General features: G+C 42.6%; 2 protein-coding genes across 4 annotated transcripts; both read left to right on the plus strand.

Moving 5' to 3' along the window:
- The first annotated feature begins 948 nt into the window (after positions 1 to 948).
- Positions 949 to 5391, plus strand: LOC115376789 (E3 ubiquitin-protein ligase TRIM39-like). Its single transcript, XM_030076558.1, has 7 exons — positions 949 to 1536; positions 1685 to 1780; positions 2453 to 2686; positions 2816 to 2963; positions 3070 to 3096; positions 3292 to 3437; positions 4621 to 5391. Exons 1-7 carry the CDS (start codon positions 961 to 963, stop codon positions 5041 to 5043), a joined length of 1650 nt encoding a protein of 549 aa, XP_029932418.1. The 5' UTR covers positions 949 to 960; the 3' UTR covers positions 5044 to 5391.
- A 1115-nt stretch (positions 5392 to 6506) lies between these two features.
- Positions 6507 to 19729, plus strand: rpgrip1 (RPGR interacting protein 1). Of its 3 annotated transcripts, none has more exons than XM_030076284.1 (32): positions 6507 to 6840; positions 7405 to 7589; positions 7702 to 7755; positions 8334 to 8451; positions 8556 to 8761; positions 9007 to 9109; positions 9243 to 9257; positions 9911 to 10057; positions 10337 to 10442; positions 10654 to 10677; positions 10834 to 10980; positions 11250 to 11323; positions 11847 to 12067; positions 12611 to 12729; positions 12831 to 12881; positions 13131 to 13310; positions 13516 to 13633; positions 13718 to 13881; positions 13995 to 14340; positions 14707 to 14867; positions 15277 to 15512; positions 15978 to 16093; positions 16323 to 16576; positions 16709 to 16765; positions 16871 to 17019; positions 17271 to 17349; positions 17486 to 17540; positions 18026 to 18111; positions 18311 to 18500; positions 18609 to 18693; positions 18818 to 18945; positions 19242 to 19729. In XM_030076284.1, exons 2-32 carry the CDS (start codon positions 7496 to 7498, stop codon positions 19535 to 19537), a joined length of 4179 nt encoding a protein of 1392 aa, XP_029932144.1. In that variant the 5' UTR covers positions 6507 to 6840; positions 7405 to 7495; the 3' UTR covers positions 19538 to 19729. The 3 variants fall into 3 exon arrangements, with proteins under 3 accessions (XP_029932144.1, XP_029932145.1, XP_029932146.1); XM_030076285.1 differs by having other exon boundaries at positions 12614 to 12729; XM_030076286.1 differs by having other exon boundaries at positions 7405 to 7583.
- The last annotated feature ends 126 nt before the right edge of the window (positions 19730 to 19855 follow it).

Raw genomic sequence — 19855 nt, forward strand, 5'->3', positions numbered from 1 at the left:
ATTTTTTGGGATTTGTTACTTGTGCACGGTGATATAAATAAATGTATTTTTTTGTTCGTCAACCTCTGTCAAGGAGTATTTTCCCTGGTGAATGACACTGTCCTGTCTGAGGTAAAAGTTTATCTGTGATGGATAAGAGTGGTGTAACTTGATATTTTGGGCATAGTGTATGTGATTTGGCGCCCTTGTCTTTCTGTTTTTTGCAGGGAAAAAAAACAGAAATCGGTCATCTGACATAGCTTTAACTGAGCCTGGAGCAACATGTCTGTTAAAAAGAGATTAAAAAGTAACAGTGTGACAGTGGCCTGAGCAGAGGGAGTGGTATCCAGACAAAGGGAGGAGCTTGGCTTTAAGACAGCAGTGCCTGAGCATTGGTGGCTTTGCTATCTCAGAGATCAAGTTTCATGTTGGGCAACAAGGTAAGACAACGGCAGAATAGTGGCTGGATGTGTTTCAAAAATGCTGGAAAAAATTCAGTGATGTTTTCATTTTTGAGGCCATCGTGTACCAGGAAACGCAATCGTCACTGCATTTCAAGTCAGATAGCTGTAACAACTAGTCTTGCCCCTGTAAGTGATTGTGGGGGGATGTTACATCAAAATATTTGCTTGTGCAGCATGGCATTATGAGTCATACATTGTTGAAAGTAACATGCATACATTGTGAAGCTTTTTATGTGAGGAGTTCATTAAATTATGCAGCCAGTTTAACACGACTGAATCATGTTAGTGTGCTAACATGGACTTTGGTCACTGGGCAGCTTTGAATTGTTTAAAGTAACTGATAAGGAAACTACAGAAGTGCTCAGCTGTGTCTAATGGGTCCTACATGTGTATTATGTTGGTGATATATTTGCGATTCAGAGTAAATTTATTGCTATCAGATGAAATTTCTTCTTTCTTCAAATCCATCCATTTTAAATTCACAACTAATTGATATAACCCTCTTCCATCTGAAGCCATGGCCTTCCCCAGTGTTTTCCTGTCAGAGGAGCAGTTTCACTGTTGCATTTGTCAGGACGTTTTCTCTGAGCCCGTCTCCATCCCGTGCGGACACAGCTTCTGCTCAGCCTGCATAACAACACACTGGGACAGCAGCCATGAAATCAACTGCCCCAGATGTAACAGGGTCTTTCAAGGCCGGCCAGAGCTTTGCAAGAACTCCTTTGCCAAGGAAATGGCTGAACAGATCCGAGCGAGAATGCAAAACGGAGGGCAGACAGTGACGGGGAAATCCGCATGTGTGTATTGTGATGTATGTGTCGGGAGTAAGATGGAGGCCCTGAAGTCCTGCCCGGTGTGTCTCACCTCGTACTGTGAGGCTCACCTGGAGCCTCACTTCAGAGTTGCCACCTTGAAGATCCACAGGCTGATGGAGCCTGTGGCAAACCTGGAGGACAGGATCTGCAAGCTGCACCAACGGCTGATGGAGCTGTTCTGCAGGAGCGATCAGAGGTGTGTGTGTGTTCTGTGCACCGAGACCGACCACCGCTGCCATGACACCGTCCCAGTGGAGAGGGAGAGCAGGGACAAGAAGGTGATGTCCAATTCCCCTCCCCTTCCTTGTCTTCCTCCTCTTATAATTCATCATGCTGTTAAAAAGGACTTGAATCTTATTTTACTTACACTTAAACTCTGGACTTTAGACTCTGACTCTGGTTTCGAATTCCTGTCGTGATATTCAGGCTCAGGTGAAAAGTATAGAGGCAGAGGTGCAGCAGATGATCCAGGACAGACTGGAGAAGGTGGAGGAGATCAAGCAGTCTGTTGAGCTCAGCAAAGTGAGTTGTCATTAGAGAAGATGACATTATAAAAGAGTACTTCACCTGCCAGCTATATATTTTTATTTTGTAAATATTTTGTATCATTTACTCACTCCAACTTATTTTGAATGCCTGAAAATAATATTAGAAATTGCAGAGAACAAAGGTATAAACACTGTAGCTGTTCTGTACATCCTATGACAATGTACTTTCAAAAAAGTACACCGACTTTACTGACACTTCCTGCTGAGAGCGTTTCGCATGAAATTAGGCCAAGTATCCAGTAGTGTGTAATGATCCCTGTGAGGAAACTGAGCCATTATAGCAGCACAAAGTAACAGGGTACACAACAGCAAAGCAAAGAAAATATATAGCAAAAGAGGGACATATAAAACAGGAGGAGATTACAACATTCAGAGACTGTACAAAATAGCATAAATATGGGTGCAGTTACATAAAACAATAAACATCTGCAAAGGCATTATTATTTTGGAATATACATATGTTTACTACTACTGCTACAACTACTATGACTAGGAACACTACCACTATTACTAGTATTAATAATAATATTAACATAAAAAGACACTACTATGCACATATAAATGTAAATGCACATACAAGCAATCAGTAAAATGAGATATTTTGTATTTGACAATGCTTTTTTTAATCATTGTTCAATGTCACCAGAAAAACTCAAAGCAGGATATAGAAGACAGCAGGACGGTCTTCTCCACTTTGCTGTGCTCCATTGAGAGGAGCCAGGCTGAGCTCATCGAGGTGATCCAGAAGCAGCAGAAAGCAGCAGAGAAGAGGGCAAAGGGGCTCATCGCAGAGCTGGAGCAGGAGATCATCAACCTGGAGAGACATAGAAGCAAAGTGGCACAGCTTTCTGACACTGAGGACAGTCTCCATCTTCTACAGGTCGGTAGTTGTCTTACATCAAGCAGGAGAGAGGAGCAACATTGCCATTAAGCTGAGGACAGACTCAGTTCTAATGACTATTAAATAAGCACTGACTTATCTGTGAAATTTGCTTATTTTTTGTGTCAGACCTTTCCATCTCTGAGTTCTCTTCCATCCACCAAAGACTTCTCTGACAAGCTTGTCCATCCAGATACGTGTGTGGGGACTGTAAGGAGAGCAGTCGCCCACGTTGAAGAGCTGCTGCAAGCGGCTCTGAAACAGGTTTCCATCCGAGGTCCGAATCGCCAAAGATTCTTTAGTAGCAACTCACCTATACAATACAAAAGAACTATTTGATACCATTCTATTGACTGATTGAATGTTTTTAACTCAATTGACAGAGCATGAGAAGATGCAGCAATATGCAGGTATTACAATTTTCTCAAAACTATCCCAGCTTGACAGTGATTATGTCCACATGCATTCCAGATTCAAAAAGTTCTTAGACTTCTCTCAGGCTAAATAGCAACTCTTAAATAATCTTAAAAAAAAAAAAAAAAAAAAGCAACATTTAATGTGAGGAGAGCAAAAGGAAAATGAGGTGACAGATGTCTGTTTACCAGCTGATGTTCATCTGGATCCCTGGACAGCCAACCCCTGGCTGTTACTATCAGAGGATGGCAGACAGGTGTGGGATGGAGAGGCTGAGCAGAAGCTGCTGGATTTGCCACAGCGTTTCGACACAGCACCGTGCGTCCTCGCCACCAAGGTAAATAAAAATATGCTGCTATATTTATCCTCTTGTTCCTTTTCACTTGCTCCCTCCACAAGGGGTCAAAGATCAGGCTTAGATACAGGGTAGTAGGCTTGGATATCTGCCAGTGTTTTATTTAAAAAGACCTCATGGTGAAGGGCCCTGCCACACCAAAAAGTAAATTAAAGGTGCATTTTGCAAAATTACAATGGGTCAATTAAAGTGTGGACCTTTTAGCCTCAACTGACAAAATCTGTGGTATAAGCTGATTTGGACTAACAATAACAACAATATACTGTAAACTTAACCATCAAATGCAGTGATTATTCCACTGTCAGTCATTTTGCATAATGTACCTTACAGAGAGGTATGTGAAGTATTCTCAGCATCATAACATCATGGTCAAATTAATTATTATACCTTATTCAAAGGACTCATGGTCAAGCTTTATCCCATATGCTATAACTGAACTAAACAAGAAAATGAAAAGATTGTAACTGTGGTGAAATGTATATGTATGGTGACAAGTATACGTTTGTGGTATTGACGGCGTTTCTTGTAAAGTTGTTTATGTAACTCGTGGATGTATGGAAAGTGAAACCAAATATCCTGAAAAAGGACAATAAATCTATCTATCTATCTATCTATGATTCGCAGCCTCTTAATGTTGTTGTTTCTTATGGAGGAACTCCACTAAATCACATAAGGCAGAAATTACTAAACTGCCCTTTAGAGGTTGTAACTTTCAGACATGTTACACCTCTGGCCACACACCCAGTCAGTGCTGTCAAAGCAGGTTCACCGACTGGCTGGGGCCAAAAGTGCAACATTCCTGAAAACTTTACGGTCAAAAGTGCAACATTGCTGAAAATTTTACGGTCTAAATTTAAGCCAAAATTTCCCATGGACACTGGTTGATGGATAAACATGTTGGAAGTGATTGTTCCATCAAACTCATTCTACCATCTGCCAAACTCCAAAAACGTTGACTGCATTTTTTTCTGGAAGAACATCACCCTCTTCATGTTTTGTGTCATAAAACAATGTGTGTGCAAATAGGCCTAGATCTTGAGAAATTAGATATTTAGTTAACATCAAATCAGAGACTGATTTTAAAGTGAACCAAAGCAAAAGGGATTTTAGCTTTCAGAAGTTAACAGCGTCGCTCGCCGTGACCTCCTCACTTCTTGCTGTGCAGGGTTTCTCCACAGGGAGGCACTACTGGGAGGTTTATGTGGGAGACAAGACAGCGTGGGACTTGGGCGTGGCTCGCCAGTCAGTCAACAGGAAGGGCCTGGTCACGCTGAGCCCCGAGGACGGCTACTGGGCCATTTGTTTGAGGAAGGGAAGCGAGTACCGGGCTTGTGCTGGCCAGGCGGTGATGCTGTGTCTCTCCCAGAGGCCGCAGGTTGTTGGGGTGTTTGTGGATTATGAGGACGGGACGGTGTCGTTCTATGATGCGGAGGCCAGGTCTCACATCTATTCCTTTACCAATTTCCACTTCACTGAGACCATGTTCCCTCTTTTTAACCCGGACATGATCGAAAAAGGCATCAACAAATCACCACTCATTATCCTTCCTCTCACCAGTGACAGGGACTTGGACGACATTACAATATGACTTTGATAGATAGATAGACAGATAGATAGATACCATGTTTACTTAACACACATAACACACATTTAAAAAGAAGAAACTGGAGAAGAGTTAAGTCTGCAGGCTATATAGTAAAAATGTTGTTCTCTGTATGAATCCCATGAATGTTTTTTACAGAGCAAAATTTGTCACCTGGAATTCATTTTTTAAATTTTATTTTCTTTACTTGGATTCATACAGCATTAGAGCAGCAGTTTATATAATCATCATTAGTTATGATTTTTAGAGAGTGATCCATCTGTTCAGTATTTTCCAGTATAATTACAGAACAAAAAAATACTGAGAGAAAAAAAATCCAAAAAGGGCGTTTTGTTTCCTCCCTAATTTCCTCAAATTTAATTTGCTGCAGTCTCATGGAGAAGATGATTTTTTTCACCATTACAAACATTTCATAAATATGTCCTCTATACGTAATGCACATACTTTCTACAATTTGTAAGGCACATATTTTTTTTTATATTTTGTATGTCTTTCTATTTCTTATAATTTAATTATTCTCTTGTGAATGTGAGCAACTGAAACTGACCCAATTTCCCCTCAGGGATCAATAAATAGTATTTCTGATTTTGATTATTTTGATTCTGATTCTTATTATTCTATTCTCTATTGATGATGTGCCCAGTCTAAGACTTTTTTTTTTTTTTTTTTTTGGTAATTCTATTTTTAGCGGCTACACTCAGTATTCCAGATAGGTATTTAAAGTATTTGTTGATGATAAGTTTGAGGAGTTTGTCCCAATTAAAGGTCATTTTTGTCCTGAATATAGCCTCTAATTCTGTATAAATCTTGGAAGAGCTTCAGACTCCTGAGTAGCTGTGATGAAGACTCCTCCAGCCCAACACTCTCCGTGTGGCTGAGCTTGACATCCTGCATTAAAACTTGACAAGGAATTTATATTTCACAAATAAAAACGAATCTCTCTCCAAACAAAACTACTTCTGCAAGCAAAGGTCTTTAGATGATTCATAACTTGAACCATCCTTTGCTTTACTTTCCTGCCAGCATTTGTTTAACACATATGCAAAACCTCACTGCAGAGATATTATCAATTTCATGTTTTTATTAAAGGAGGAAACCTACTGTTTGGTGTTTCCTTTATGTGAGGGACAGTTTGACATATTAAACGCACAGAACTCCTCACAGTTATTTACTTCCCTCCCGCATAACCCTTTAAACCACTGTATTCTCTAAACTTCCTCCTTTTTCCTGCCCTTCTTCTTGTTCTCTTCAATCTTCACCTCTCCTGTAAGAAATGACAGTTTGAGTACAGATATAAATCAGCCTCACGTTGTTAGTAACTACCTTCAACCATTACAGGCTGAAGTACAAAACTGTGTGCGGACCACTGTTTAGAAAGCACAGCCTGCTAATCAGATTAGCACAGAGATGGGATTAGTTTGATGGCAGATGGGGAGGCAGACTACAGGTTTGAGGTGTGGGAGAAAGCAATACACACACACACACACCCACACACACAGACACACACTCTCACAGGCATTCACATAGACACTTATTTACACTTAAACATGATCATTTAATACTATAGCAGAAGTCTTCCCCTTGAGCAAATTTCAGTCAGGAGACAAGACGAAAGCGGTGTTGAGAAGGGAAGAAAGAAGGAGGGATGAAGAGGGATTAAAACTGATATGGTAGTTCTGATTGGAGACACTCCCTCGAGGGTTTACAGGTTGGACGTGTCAGCAGGACACTGCATGAAGACATTACACACTTGATATTTGTTTAGACGGGCACCGGGCAAGGGTAAGTCCATTATTTGACCAATATATCTTTCTGTGTTTGTATTTTTGACTAATATGGGAGAGAAATTGACGCTGTAACCCACTGTCAGCACAGCAGTGCTCCTGCTGTTTGATATTTTTGTACCTTGAAAGCACTGTAGACAAATCTTAGGCAAAAATTGATATCAGCAAGCAAGTAATCCCTCATCTGACTGTGCAGTATGTATGCAGATTTAACAATAACAACATCAGTCCTATTTCAGCTGCAAATAGTGTTGCTGCTTTATGGACGGTTTACATTTCACATTACCAAAAAGGTAGCATTTTTGTTAAATTGGATTTCTGGCAGATGATTTCATTTGAAATAGACAACAGAGCTCAAGCAGGTTGTTGGGGGGGCTGGCAGCCCCTTCCGGCTTGGGCAGATTACACCCAGCGGATAGAAGAAATGTTTTTCCCTGTCAACCAAAAGCTAGATTACCTCCCCAGCTGACAACACTGTATGTCTATGTCCTTGAGGATTTATAAATGTCACAAGTTATGGTCATGCTGTTATCAGCAAGGATAAGAAGTGCAGGCTTATCAGTTTCAGCCACTGAACCAGCTGCATGGCATCCCTGGTGCTATTTTGACACCTGAGAGTTGTCTGATTGGCCGAGTCTGAGAGGATCGGCGTGATGTCACCAGTGGCGGACGAGACGGCCGGGGACCTCCCGGTCAGAGATGTGGGACTGATGCGGGGCGGACTGATGCCCACTGCCCCAGGTCCATGTAAGTGCATGGATATGTGTATATTTGTGAAAATGGATGTAGATATAGATACATAGGTATGTTGTGCGCCTGGTTCTGTGGACTAAAGCTGGCTGTATTTTATTCTTCTTAGATAATGTACGCAACGTGAAGTCATGGAAGAAACCCCAAGTCATGAAGTTAAAAGGTGAGGGTAGTTTGCAAAATCCATCCTTTCAAATTTTCCATTTGTAGACATCCAATCTAAAACGTGATGTCCACCATTTAAAAACACTATTAATACACTATTACACTACTATGAGTTCATACCCATTTGACACTCACAAGAGGTTCAACAGAAACATAAAATATACTGAATGACATAACGATTGATGATGTAACATTATTAGTCAGTGCACTTCGTATTAGATATGGTATTGTTATTCCATACACGGTAATTTGAATGGTATACTGTTGAAGATTCCTTTTGAATATAACACACTGTGAATGTTTTCTATGGAAGCAAGACAAAAATAAAATAAAAAAAAGCACAGACAGGGAATTTTTCAGCTGTTCTTATGGTTTGCATGAACATTGCCATGAATGGGGAGCCACTCTCAGTGCTGACATTTGGTCCCCTTAGGTGAGCATACACAAAAAGGCTGAGACATGAATACTGAGAGTCTGAACCTACAGCCCATTTCATACCTATATAAACCCATTCATAACCAAACTAGTAGGTAACTTGAGCCCATAGTTACCAGGATCTTACGCTCTCTCTCTCAGATCGTCAGCATCTGTTTCGGGTTCCCAGGGAGCAGCTGGAGGACCAGTGTCTCCGGCTGCTGGAGGAGAACAACACACTGAGACATCACACACGCACACAGGAACAGAGGCTACGCAGGTGACACACACACACTGCACATGGTGGAGTGGCCTTTCCCACACTTATCCCAGTCTCTCCCATGCAGTGATTAAGAAAATGCGCCTTCCTTGTTGCTCCTCCAGGATGTCCACCCGGCTGGCGCGTCTCCGACAGGCCCGTCCCGCGTCAGAGGGGGTCAGGGAGCAAGACATGGAGGACACCATACAGGAGCTGGAGGCCCGTGTGACTTCACTGGAGAGCCAGAAGGGGCTGCTGCAGAACAAACTCAGCCTGGCCAGGCAGCACATTTTGGATCTCGGGGGACGCACACACCACAGGTTCAGCAAAGGTGTGTCTGTGTGGATGGGTGTGTTTCAATGTGTTGGATCTTATTATTGTAACAGGTTAATTCTTCTTACTTAGCATGTGTGCATGCGTGTGTGTGTGCGTCTGTTTCTGTGAATAAATGCAAATTCACAATAGATATCTCTCGACTCAAGGAAATTTCTCTCAAGGAAATTCTTATTTCTGATAAATGGAGGTAACACAGTGACAACAGTTCCTTCCTCCTTTTCTTCCTCATTCTGTGTTCAGGGAAAAGCATGGATGGGGAGGGCGGAGTCAGGAGGGCGGCTCAGACAGCTCCGCCCCGCTGCGGCACCACACTGGAGGACACCAGGGGAATGATCGAGAGATTGTAAGTGTCCACTGTGCGTGGATGTAAGTTGTGCAGGACTATTCATGTGCTTATGTGTGTTTATGCATGTCGTACTGATAAGCAGTGACATCCATTCAACTTTGTTCTCTCCCACCCCTTTTTCCCCAAACAGACAGTCTCTGCTCAGGTCTGTGAGTGAATACCTGCCTGCAGATCATTAGAGTAGATGCTCACATTGTTGGGATAAGAGCTGAAATAGTTGACGGAGTTCACTTGAGTACTGAACGCTGCTTTCTCATATCAGCCATGTCCTACCTAGCCTCCTATCTTCCAAATGTCAGCAACTGATTTGAATTGATTTGTCAGTATAGTTTTATTTTTATTTATTGCTTTGCACTTTATGATTGGTAAATATAGACTCCTGCCTCCATGCCTGACACTTACAACAGACATGAAGTCTCATAGCCTTCCTGATCATATAATGTCTGTTATAACTGGCATTGCATTAGGATGCTGCACTGAAGCTATTGAATCTTTGCTATTTCTGCCCTTGCTCTGTCTCTATTTATTTATTTCTTGAATTCTATGTTTTTTTCATCCTTCTCCCCACGATTCCTCTTGTCACTTTACCACTGTCACTGCATTCATTTCCTTTGTCATCCTTCCTTCTCTCTCTGTCTGTCCTCATCCTCTCTCCTTCCCTCTCTTACCCTAACCACATCACTCACCACCCTCACCTCCTTTCCCTCCCACCATCTTACCCTTCCCTTTTTTCCCCCTAATCTACAACCATCCCACCGTTCTGTCTGCCCTCCACTCCTCTACCTCTCTCCCTCCCAGCCGGTCCAGTATGGTTGACACCCAGCAGGTGAGGGCAGCGGAGGTGGAGCTGGCTGCCCAGGCGCTCCGAGACACTCTGAAAGAGAAAGAGAAAGAGCTAGAAGGAACTATGAGAGAGATGAGGAAGCAACAGGCAGAGGGACACAGGTAGCTACAGAAGATATGTGAAGATATCCTCTATCTCACTTGCCCATACATCTTTTATAGTTGCTAAGTATTTTACTAAGTATTACTTCTCTGTTTTGGACCGACTCATCTGTAACTGCTACTCTTACAACACAACTACTACTACTGCTATTATTACTTCTACAAATGCCACTAACTCTACCGGCACCACTACTACCACTAATGTTATTAAAAGTACTATCACAGCTATAATATTTGTAAAATAGATTAGAGCCCAACTGTACATATTTCTTTTTTCAGACTGACCATCAGAGAGAATGTGGATCTGATCCGTATGCAAAAGCAGCTTTCAGACAAGAGCACCGCCCTGAGAATCACCCAGGAGAAACTAAAAGACCTGCAAGAGGTCAGGTGATCTTTGTCATTTATTTAGTCAATCCATTATTCTTTCTTATTTTAGGGCAGTTTGTAGGCACTGGGTCAATAATTCGAGTTTCATAGTTGAGTCATTTTCAACTCGAGGACACCAGTTCAGTGATCTGTGACTGGTGTCAGTGTTTTTGAATAATTTTTCTCTCTCTTTCACATGCTCTCTCATGTTTATTATCCTTTCCCAGGCATATGAGAAACAGCTAGAAGAGGTAAATGCCCTGGCACACACACAAAGCTCATTAACACATTACAGCATTTCAAACAAGTGCTCCAAACCCTCACCGGCTTCACTGCTCATAGTCCTTTGGTGGGTTTATGTGTGTGTGTGTGTGTGTTCATGTTGCGCGTGTTTGTGTTCACCCCAGAATCAGAGGTCACTGAAGAAAAGCCAGGGAGCTCTGCTGGAGAAGGTGGAGGAGCTGAGTGAACAGCTAAAGCAGGAGAGACAGAGAGCACTGACATTGGAGGGACGGCTCACGAGCACCACCCTGTCTCATCGCACCCTGGAGGAGGTGCTGCAGCTCTGCACACACACACACACACATACACCCAGACTATCTATAAGATGGGCATGTGTAACACCAGAATGCATCTAAGTAGAGGGTCATTTGTTTGGATCATCACACTGTATTTCCTGATTTTACACCATGGACCTTTTTCACAGCAGCCATTTGACATTACACAGCAGGTAATCACAAGTGGCAAGGATAGGGTCAAGGTTAGGGTTAGGGTTAGGGTTAGGGTTAGTTGGTAACGGATTAGCCTTTTCTTCCTCTTTCAGCTCCAGGAGAGGATATCACACTTGGAGGGAGAGAAGGCTTTGCTGAAACAAAGCCATGACACTCTACTGGAGAGGTGAGAGATTAAGCCTTTTGCCGCGTGTTCATCAAAACGTATATCAACCCCAACTCTGGAAAACAAAACACCTTGAATCCCAAAAATACGATGCAACACACTGATAAGAGGGTTTGGAAACTGATATCAGGACAGCATGAAGGAGAAGCTGCCAATAATTATGTAACAGTATGAAAACATGGATAAAATACAACCTCTAGTGGTGATCATCATAAGGCACACAACAATAAATATACATTTATAGTTTTTCTTTTAGAGGCCCTTACATAAGTTATATCATTTTGGTACAACTTATTATGATACAAGTAGTCTGAATTTCATATCATTGAGATTTAGGTCAGCCTAAAAAGGTTTATTAATTATCTAGTTTTTATCCAGCCATGAACTGATAAAATGTATTTTATTTCCACTCATGCATTCTGGATATTTATCAGTGATTTTAGGAAAAGTTTGTTTTGGTCTGAAACCTTTTCTGTATGTGAGAGGGAAAACCAGCATGTCTGTTTACATCTCGTCCTCTCAGTACCTTGTCCTCCAGAAGCGTCCCTGATGTCCGGACAGATAAAGAGCGCCGTGCGGGCCAGCAGAGGGAGAGAGAGAGCGATGCAGTCTGGAGGAATCGCATCCAGAGACTGGAGGAGATGCTGCAGGCAGAGAAGAAGGAGAGGGGGAAGGTGGAGGAGGAGAAAGAGAGGCTGAGACGGGAGAAAGAGATGCTGGTGGAGCAGAGAGAGAGAGAAAGAGGTAGGGCATCCCGCCTCAGCTGGTTAGCACTGAGAAAAATCAAATGCAACCGGAGTTAGACAATGAGCAAAATCCTTTCTTTTTATCATATGTCTCCTTGAATTTCTGGAATATATAGAGCTTTGAAAATTGAAGCTCTCCAACATAGATATAAAGTGTCACAGAAAAGTCAGATTTTTACATCAGGTAGCAGTGGGAAGCATGTTTTACTTTACCTTTGCTATAGCAAGTTTTACAGAGTAGCAAGAGGTGAATAACAGAGTTGCTGACATGGAACAAACCACAAAAAACAGCCATTTTTCTAGCTCTAGATTTTCAGAGGGAAGCATTAGAAACAATTCAGGCAGTACAGAACTGTTAATAGTATTTCTTTGCTTCTCCAGAAGTATTTTGTATATTATTTTTTCTTCTACAAGACTTTTAATTTTAATTTCATATAACAATGAAATTGCATAACGCCTGAGAAACAATGTAAGTCTTCACAAAATGATTGTATGGAAACAGAATTGAACATTTGCTCAGTTTACAATCCCATTAATTTAGCAGCGCTTCCTGACTCATCTGGCTTGAAGAGAGAAAAGTCGGGCCACCTGGAGCGGGAGCTTCACCACTACAAAGAACGAGTGGCGACTCTGCAGGCCAGACTGGACGCTGTCACGAAGGTGAGGGAAGATGGGAAGTAAAGACCATTCCCATGAAATTGTTACTTCACAAGTCCTGTGTGTTGAATCTTATTTTACCCCATATCCATGTCTTCTTCTAGGAGTTTGACATGAGCACTGAGGAGCTCAGTGAAACCCTCATGCAGATCAAGGTTAGTACTCTCTTGTACCTCTATTATCCATGCTGGACATATTTTCAATGTTTAAAAAAAAAAAAAAAAAAAAAAAAAAAAACAAGAGTCCCTCTCCATTTATGATAATGATGTGGCAGTTCCCACCTCCGGCCTTATGAACAGACTCTCCTCTCAAAGAAAACGTTCGCATTTCCTTTGGGATTTGCTTCAAAAGAGTGTTTTATTGGAGGATTAATTTTATAAAGAAACTTGTCATATTCTCTACAGGCATTCAGGCAGCAGCAGGAAAGCAGGGAGGGCCTGCATTTCTTAGGGTCTGTGATGAAGGTGGAGGACTCGCCCCGTGAGCTGGCAGACGTCCAGGCGTCGCTCGCTGAGACTGTCTTGGAATTACAGAAAACCAGAAATCTGTTAATGCTGGAGCACCGCATCAGTAAAGACCTGCAGGTACACACACACACACGCACGCACGCACACACACAGACACACACACACACACACACACACACAGAAATCTGACAATGTGACATCATAAAGTGTAATCAGTGCTCTTGTGAATTCCATGCTTTGCTCTCTCTCTCAACACCCTGTCTTCTTTCCATCTTTACGTATCTTCTATCCACTGCAACTCAAACTCTCTTTCCCCCCCAAGGAGGAGTTAAACACAGTGAACCAGAGATTAGAGAGAGAGAAGGAGGAGACCAGGAGGATGATGGCAGAGAAAGAAAAACTTTTATCCAAGAGGGCTCTTCAGAACAACACTTTACAAGGTATTAAGAGCATGTTCGGGTAGAGCATCCAATAACAAAAAATCTGTTCAACTATATCTTCATTTTTCCATTTTTCTTCTAAAGCCCAACTGAAGGAGTTAGCATACAACCCCAGGAACTACAAACGAACCATTCCAATCCAGTACACCTGGCCAGGTGGAGACCAGGACGTGGCCCAGCCCATCGAGGATGACATGTCTTTCTCTCAGCTCAGGGCTGGGGAGGCGCTGCTGGAGATTCACCTCAAGGTCCCTGAAAAGCCACACATACATGCACTCATGCATATATAAACAGTGGACATATTTTTTGCGTGTTTTGATTTGCTTTTTAATCTAGTTTCACTTCTCTTTTGCTCCTCAAGGCCGCCACCTTCACCCCAGGAGGGCTGCGGACCATGGCTGGCATTCGAACAGGGGTGGACGTAGGTGGGGACATCGTGACATTCTGCACGTACTCCCTCCTGGACTTTGAGGTGCACTCCACGCCTCTGGTGTCAGGAAGTCAACCCAACTATGGCTTCACATCCCGCTACGCTCTCACGGCCCGCGACCTAGGCCGACTGGGAGGTCAAGGGTCAAAGGTCAGAGTGGAGCTCCACCAGGCAATTGGAGGGGTGAAGTTTCTGACCCATGGAAGGGGACAGATGTCCCTTGCAGCAGCCATGGAGAGAAAAGGAGAACGCATCGGTGGATGTTTCAATATCACAGGTGTGGAGGAAAAAGATTGTGTTATACTGACTTTCTCAAGAGTTCTCACTATGCTTTAACAATGGTTTAAAGGTGCACTATGCAAATTAAGTGAGGAACTGATAAATGTGCAATATGCCTAATACAGCATGCTGCTCCAAAACACTGATTATGAGTAACAAACGTTTCAACCTCTGTTGGTTTTGTCAGGTGCGCAAACCAAAAGGAACAACCAACCGAGGTCAAAACACGTGTTACTCACTATAAATGTTTTGGAGCAGCAAAACATTTACAATGCACGCTGCTAAAACCTACCATTGAAATCTATTTACCCCTCTTTTTCCCTTTTGATTTCCTTTCTCGCCTTCTCCCTCTCGTCTCTCCAAGGCTCTGCGGGTGACGTCATTGGCATTGTGGATTTCTGGGTGCGTCTCTTCCCCCCTGCGGAGCCCATGGACACCCAAGCTGGGAGAGGAGCTGACAGGAGGGCAGCGACACTGAGGAGTCCTGTGCAGCCCTTTTTCGGCTGGCAGGACACTGGTCACGAGGTTAAATATACAGCCTATGTAGATCTAGTCTAAAAAAAAAAGAAATATTTCATTTCAGCCCAGAGATTCCAAAATAATTTTAGCCTGGTACACAAATAAGCAATTGTATTTATTTCCTTTGGTCCAGGCTGGTGAAATCATATGCATTTTTCCTATCTGTCTTGGGATATTAACTGAAAATAAAGTAGACTATATACTATACATTTGCATATAAATGCACTAAATACACTACAAATAACCAGCATTTCTCTGTTCCATTTTGTATGTATGTGTGTACTGTCAGCACATTAAGTGAAGAAGATAGCTGAAGCACCCATTTACCTCACCATAAATTAAGTAATGTATGTCACTTATGCTATAATTTGCTTATATGAGGAATTTGTTGTTTACGGTTATTTTTCTCTCGCAGGAGAAGCTACATGACTTTGGCGGAGGGATACCCAATGAGCTGGTGGTATTAATGGAGCGCTGTGTGGGCCTCAGCACGCGCTGGCCGGGACTACTTCCTGACGCGTACCTGTCCTACAGGTTCTACGATCTGGCGCCTCACGTCTCTCCAACGGTCCAATGCACCACTGACCCGGTGTTCAACGACACCGTCAGCTACCCGCTGGCAGTAACAGCTGACGTGTTGCACTACCTGAGGTATGAAGTGACACCACACTCGACCCAGAGCTGCACAAAGCTTATAATAAATTGAAAAAGGCTGCTACATACGTATCACAGCATAGTATCAATAAGAACATTACAGGAATGTTAGAATGATACCATAGGAGTCTCAAATATATATGAAATATGACACACTCTCTACATATCTATATAAGAATATTACTGCAATATATGTTCGATAAGGTATGGAAATATGTAAATTTTATGATTTAATTTCTATTTTTATTAGCTAATTGTTTGATAAATAGTCCCTTACATGTAAAATGTGTATTGATGTTCCTCACTCTCAGGCACAGCATTGAGATGGTATTATAAAGTGTCTGGCTGAATTTCAAATGTATCCTAAAGAAGCTTACAAATTTGTTCTCAGTTTCTAAAGTTAACTTTTTATAGATGAAGTGTGCTTTGCAGAGTACTGACAATTTTCAACTCTAATTCCAGGTCTGGCAATCTGTGGGTGTACGTGTTTGATGATAGTGACGACCAGATACCACCAGCCTACCTGGCCAAGACCCCCATCCCACTCCGATCCCTGGCTACAGGCAGGGAGATCAGAGGTGAGACAGAAAGAAGATTGAAAAACTGGATTTGCTTTGAGAAACGTCAGGGTTTTTGTCAGGTTTGGTTGCAGCACTGGGTTTATACAAGAAAGTAGATTCACCCACTGGCCATGTGCACACATTTATTAATATAATGGATCTGATACAGCCTTTCTTAATCAGTGTGAGCAGTCCAGACACTTGATTGTCTCTGTAATATCTTTTATTGTTTTTCCTGTGCTGCCAGGTGACTATGTGCTCAGGGATCCTGCTGGTGGACCGCGGGGCCTGGTCAGGGTGCAGATAAAATGGAGGTACCCTTTCCAACCACCAGTGGAGTCCCGGGGACGGAGGGAGAAGGACAGAGCAGAGAGAGGGATGGAGAAACAGAGCAGGGAAGCAGAGAGACAGGACAGACCCATGGAAAGTCTTGAGAGGGAGAAGAGGAGGAGACAGGAGGCTGAGCAGTTGCAGAGGCCCATAGCCAAGCCAAGAGTGAAGGTGAGTTTATTTTCTTCTCTGACATGTCACAAACTCGAGTTTTGAATATATAGCTTCATTTAAGAAACTGTGCAAACATTCCATTCAGTCAGTAATAGCTTAAATAACTCCTTTTTTATCCTGTCACCACAGACTCAGCTATTTGAGTCAAGAGAAACCAAACCAGTGCAGAAAGAGACAAAAGCCCAGGTAAAGCAACAAAGTGTTTCTGAAAGAACTATTAAATACCAAGAATTTGTAGTATGTATATTAATTCATCTGTAGCCCAAGCCTCAACCTCTACCTATCAAACAGAGGAGATCGCGGGATGTGAAATCACCAGCCACGCCGCTCCAGTCCCCGGAGGGGAGGAGATCCACCAAGAGGCCGACTGACGTTTACCAGGGCAGACGTCATCTGACGCCTGAGCCAGGCCGCGCCACTCCTGCCCGGTCTGTGTCTGTGTAAGTGCTGGCACCTGTTGTACATTCATATAATTATGATTTGTTCCAGTAGGAAAAAAGAGTCAAAAGTTTCTGGCTCATAAAGGTTTGAATGAACGAATGAATGAATGGAAAACATCCCACACATATATATATATATGTAAAACACTGAATCAAGGAAATTCGTCTGCATTGTCAATGATCGTGTTGAGGATAAATAGTTATTTTGAAGAAAAAACTAATTCAAGAAATGTCATTTAATGTCATTTAAGATCTTCAGACAGAGCTTCTCCAAGACGGTCGCCTACCCCACTGTCGAGGAGGAGCTCAGCCAGTGATGTCAGGACTCGGGTAGGAGCTCATTTTCTAATCTGATCACCTAGGAGAGATTAAAAATAATATTTTATACACATATAGAAACAAAAAGAAATGGATTGAGGATTAAATGGTGCAACAAAGGGTCTCATATGTCCTCTCTCCTTCTCAGAACGTTTCCCCAGTGGATCACGTGTCCATGGATGAAGAGGAGAGGAGTGACAGCGGTAACTATTCATATTCCCTACAGGCACAATGGGCCTCAGGACCTGCCTCGGGTTTCTGCCATCTGCTTTAACAATCTGGGGAAACTGACTGATGCAAAACTGATTTCTTCATACAAACTGACTTTGACAGAAATACTCAAACACTCTGGGCAGAATAGCCTTTTTCCAACTTGCCCAGGCTGAGACAAGATGTTCAATACCATTTTCACCTCTGCACATCCACTGGTTCGGTTCCTATTAGTAGCATTTCATGTTATAGCATAAACACTTGAAGTATATGGGTGTCATTAAATCATTAAAGTAAATATAGAAAATATGTGTGAAAAACATGGAAAGCTGTGATATGTTTTCACAAATTGCTTGATGACATTTATTCTCAAAAATGCTATACCTGTACATGATATTATGCAATTTTACTGGCATTGGTACCAAAAATTATCTGAGATCATGTTAATTTGCTTTCTGCATTTCATTACGTGCTGCAGGAGACAGTGGCGCGCGGGAGTCTGCCGAGTCAAGCTCAGTGCACAGCGATATTATCATCGTTCCACCAAAACGAAAAATCAGAAAGGTACAAACTGATTGAGTGAGTGAATTTGAGGGGGAGAATGGGTGAAGCAGAGGGATTTCCTGTGTTTTATCACATCGGTTGATGTTTTTGACCCTCACTCACAGGGGAAACACTTGCATGAATGAATGTATACCTTGGTGTTGCTGCGTGTTTCTCTGATTGCTGCTGCTGACCTGAGTTGACCTTTGCTGTGTTTCAGGGAGACAAGCTGAGAGTTGAGATTCTGTCCCTGACGTTTGGCCCGTCGTCCCACGTGGCGAAGGACAAATCGGTGCAGCAGGTTTACGTGGAGTATCGGCTGCTGGGCGTCCCGATGGAGACGACGGAGACGCCCATGTCCCTGCGCAAACCGACCAAGGGAGAAGAGATTCACTACAACTTCACTCGAGGTGAGACGCAGATGAGCTTTGTGTATAAGTCTGTGTTTATGTTGCAAATCATTGTTTCACCCTTACTATTGCTCTCTCTCTCTCTCTCTCTCTCTCTCTCTCTCTCAGTGATATATGTGGATGGTTCAGAGTCAGGTCCACTTAGGCAGTATCTTTACACCATGTTGGAGGGCACTGATCCCAGCCAGGGCAGGTAAAGCTGAAACATAAGCATGAATTCATCATTTTTGTCTATGTGAGCACGCATACAACCCACAAACTTTAAACCTGTGTTTGTGTGTGTGTGTGTGTGTGTGTGTGTGTGTGTGTCACGGAAGGTTAAAGTTCACTGTGGTCAGCGAGCCGATGGATGATGACGAGGAGTGTGTGGACGTCGGACACGCCTTCCTGAACCTGCAGGAGCTGCTGCTCACAGGAAACGATGTCTTCGAAAAACAGATTGACAGTGAGTGTTGGCTTTGTGCAATGCTTCTCGTCTTTTCTGCAAAAGAAAAAACAAAATAATATCTACATAAAGAGTGGACAAACAGAGGTGTACCTGCTACAAAGCACAAAGCATCTCACCACACATAAGTCGGTGGGCAAAAAGCCAATATATTGAGATAAGGATTTTGCACAATAGTATTTATTTGCTATTGACCTACATTTCACAATGGCCTCCTTCAACTGCAGATTTTAGAAGCCCACATACGGAAGTGTCTTGCAGTATGTGTTCATGCCTGTCTTTGTGTCTTTCTTTAGTCGTGAGCGTGGATGAAGACCAAGAGGTGATTGGCCAGCTCAAAGTGTCTCTGGAAGCAGCGAAAGCTCTGACTGGAATATACAGGGAGTTTCGCCCCAAAAAAGAGCGCAAGAAAAAAGAAGAAACTGATGACGAAAAGGAGAAGGATGAGGACGAGAAGCAGGAGGAGGAGGAAGAGGAGGAGGAGGAGGAGGAGGAGGAGGAAGAGGAAGAAGAGGAGCAGGAGGAGGAGGAAGAGAGGAGGAAAAAGAAGATGCAAATGGTGACAGATGATGATGACACTGAGTCCCTCTGAAAGAGATTTAACAAGTAAAACATGTTTTTTTAGTACTGTAATTATACTTACTTGTCCAACCATTGACCGATTACCAAAACCTTCACTAATTCCATAATTTTCCATAGTTGTTTTTTTGTTGTTGTTGTTTTTTTTTTTTTATCTTGCACTGTTCCCAAAAAGAATTGAATAAAGAATTGTTTTCTGAAAGGCTGATGTTTCAGGTGTCTTTACTGATTTTTTTTAAGGTGTCCAGTTTTTTCCAGCTAAATTGCACTCCTCTAGGTGAGCACTTGTCGCTGCTTTGCTGTGATAACCTCATCATACTATATATCTTCC

Source organism: Myripristis murdjan, chromosome 18 (assembly GCF_902150065.1).
Source record: "Myripristis murdjan chromosome 18, fMyrMur1.1, whole genome shotgun sequence".
Classification (NCBI taxonomy): Eukaryota; Metazoa; Chordata; class Actinopteri; order Holocentriformes; family Holocentridae; genus Myripristis; species Myripristis murdjan.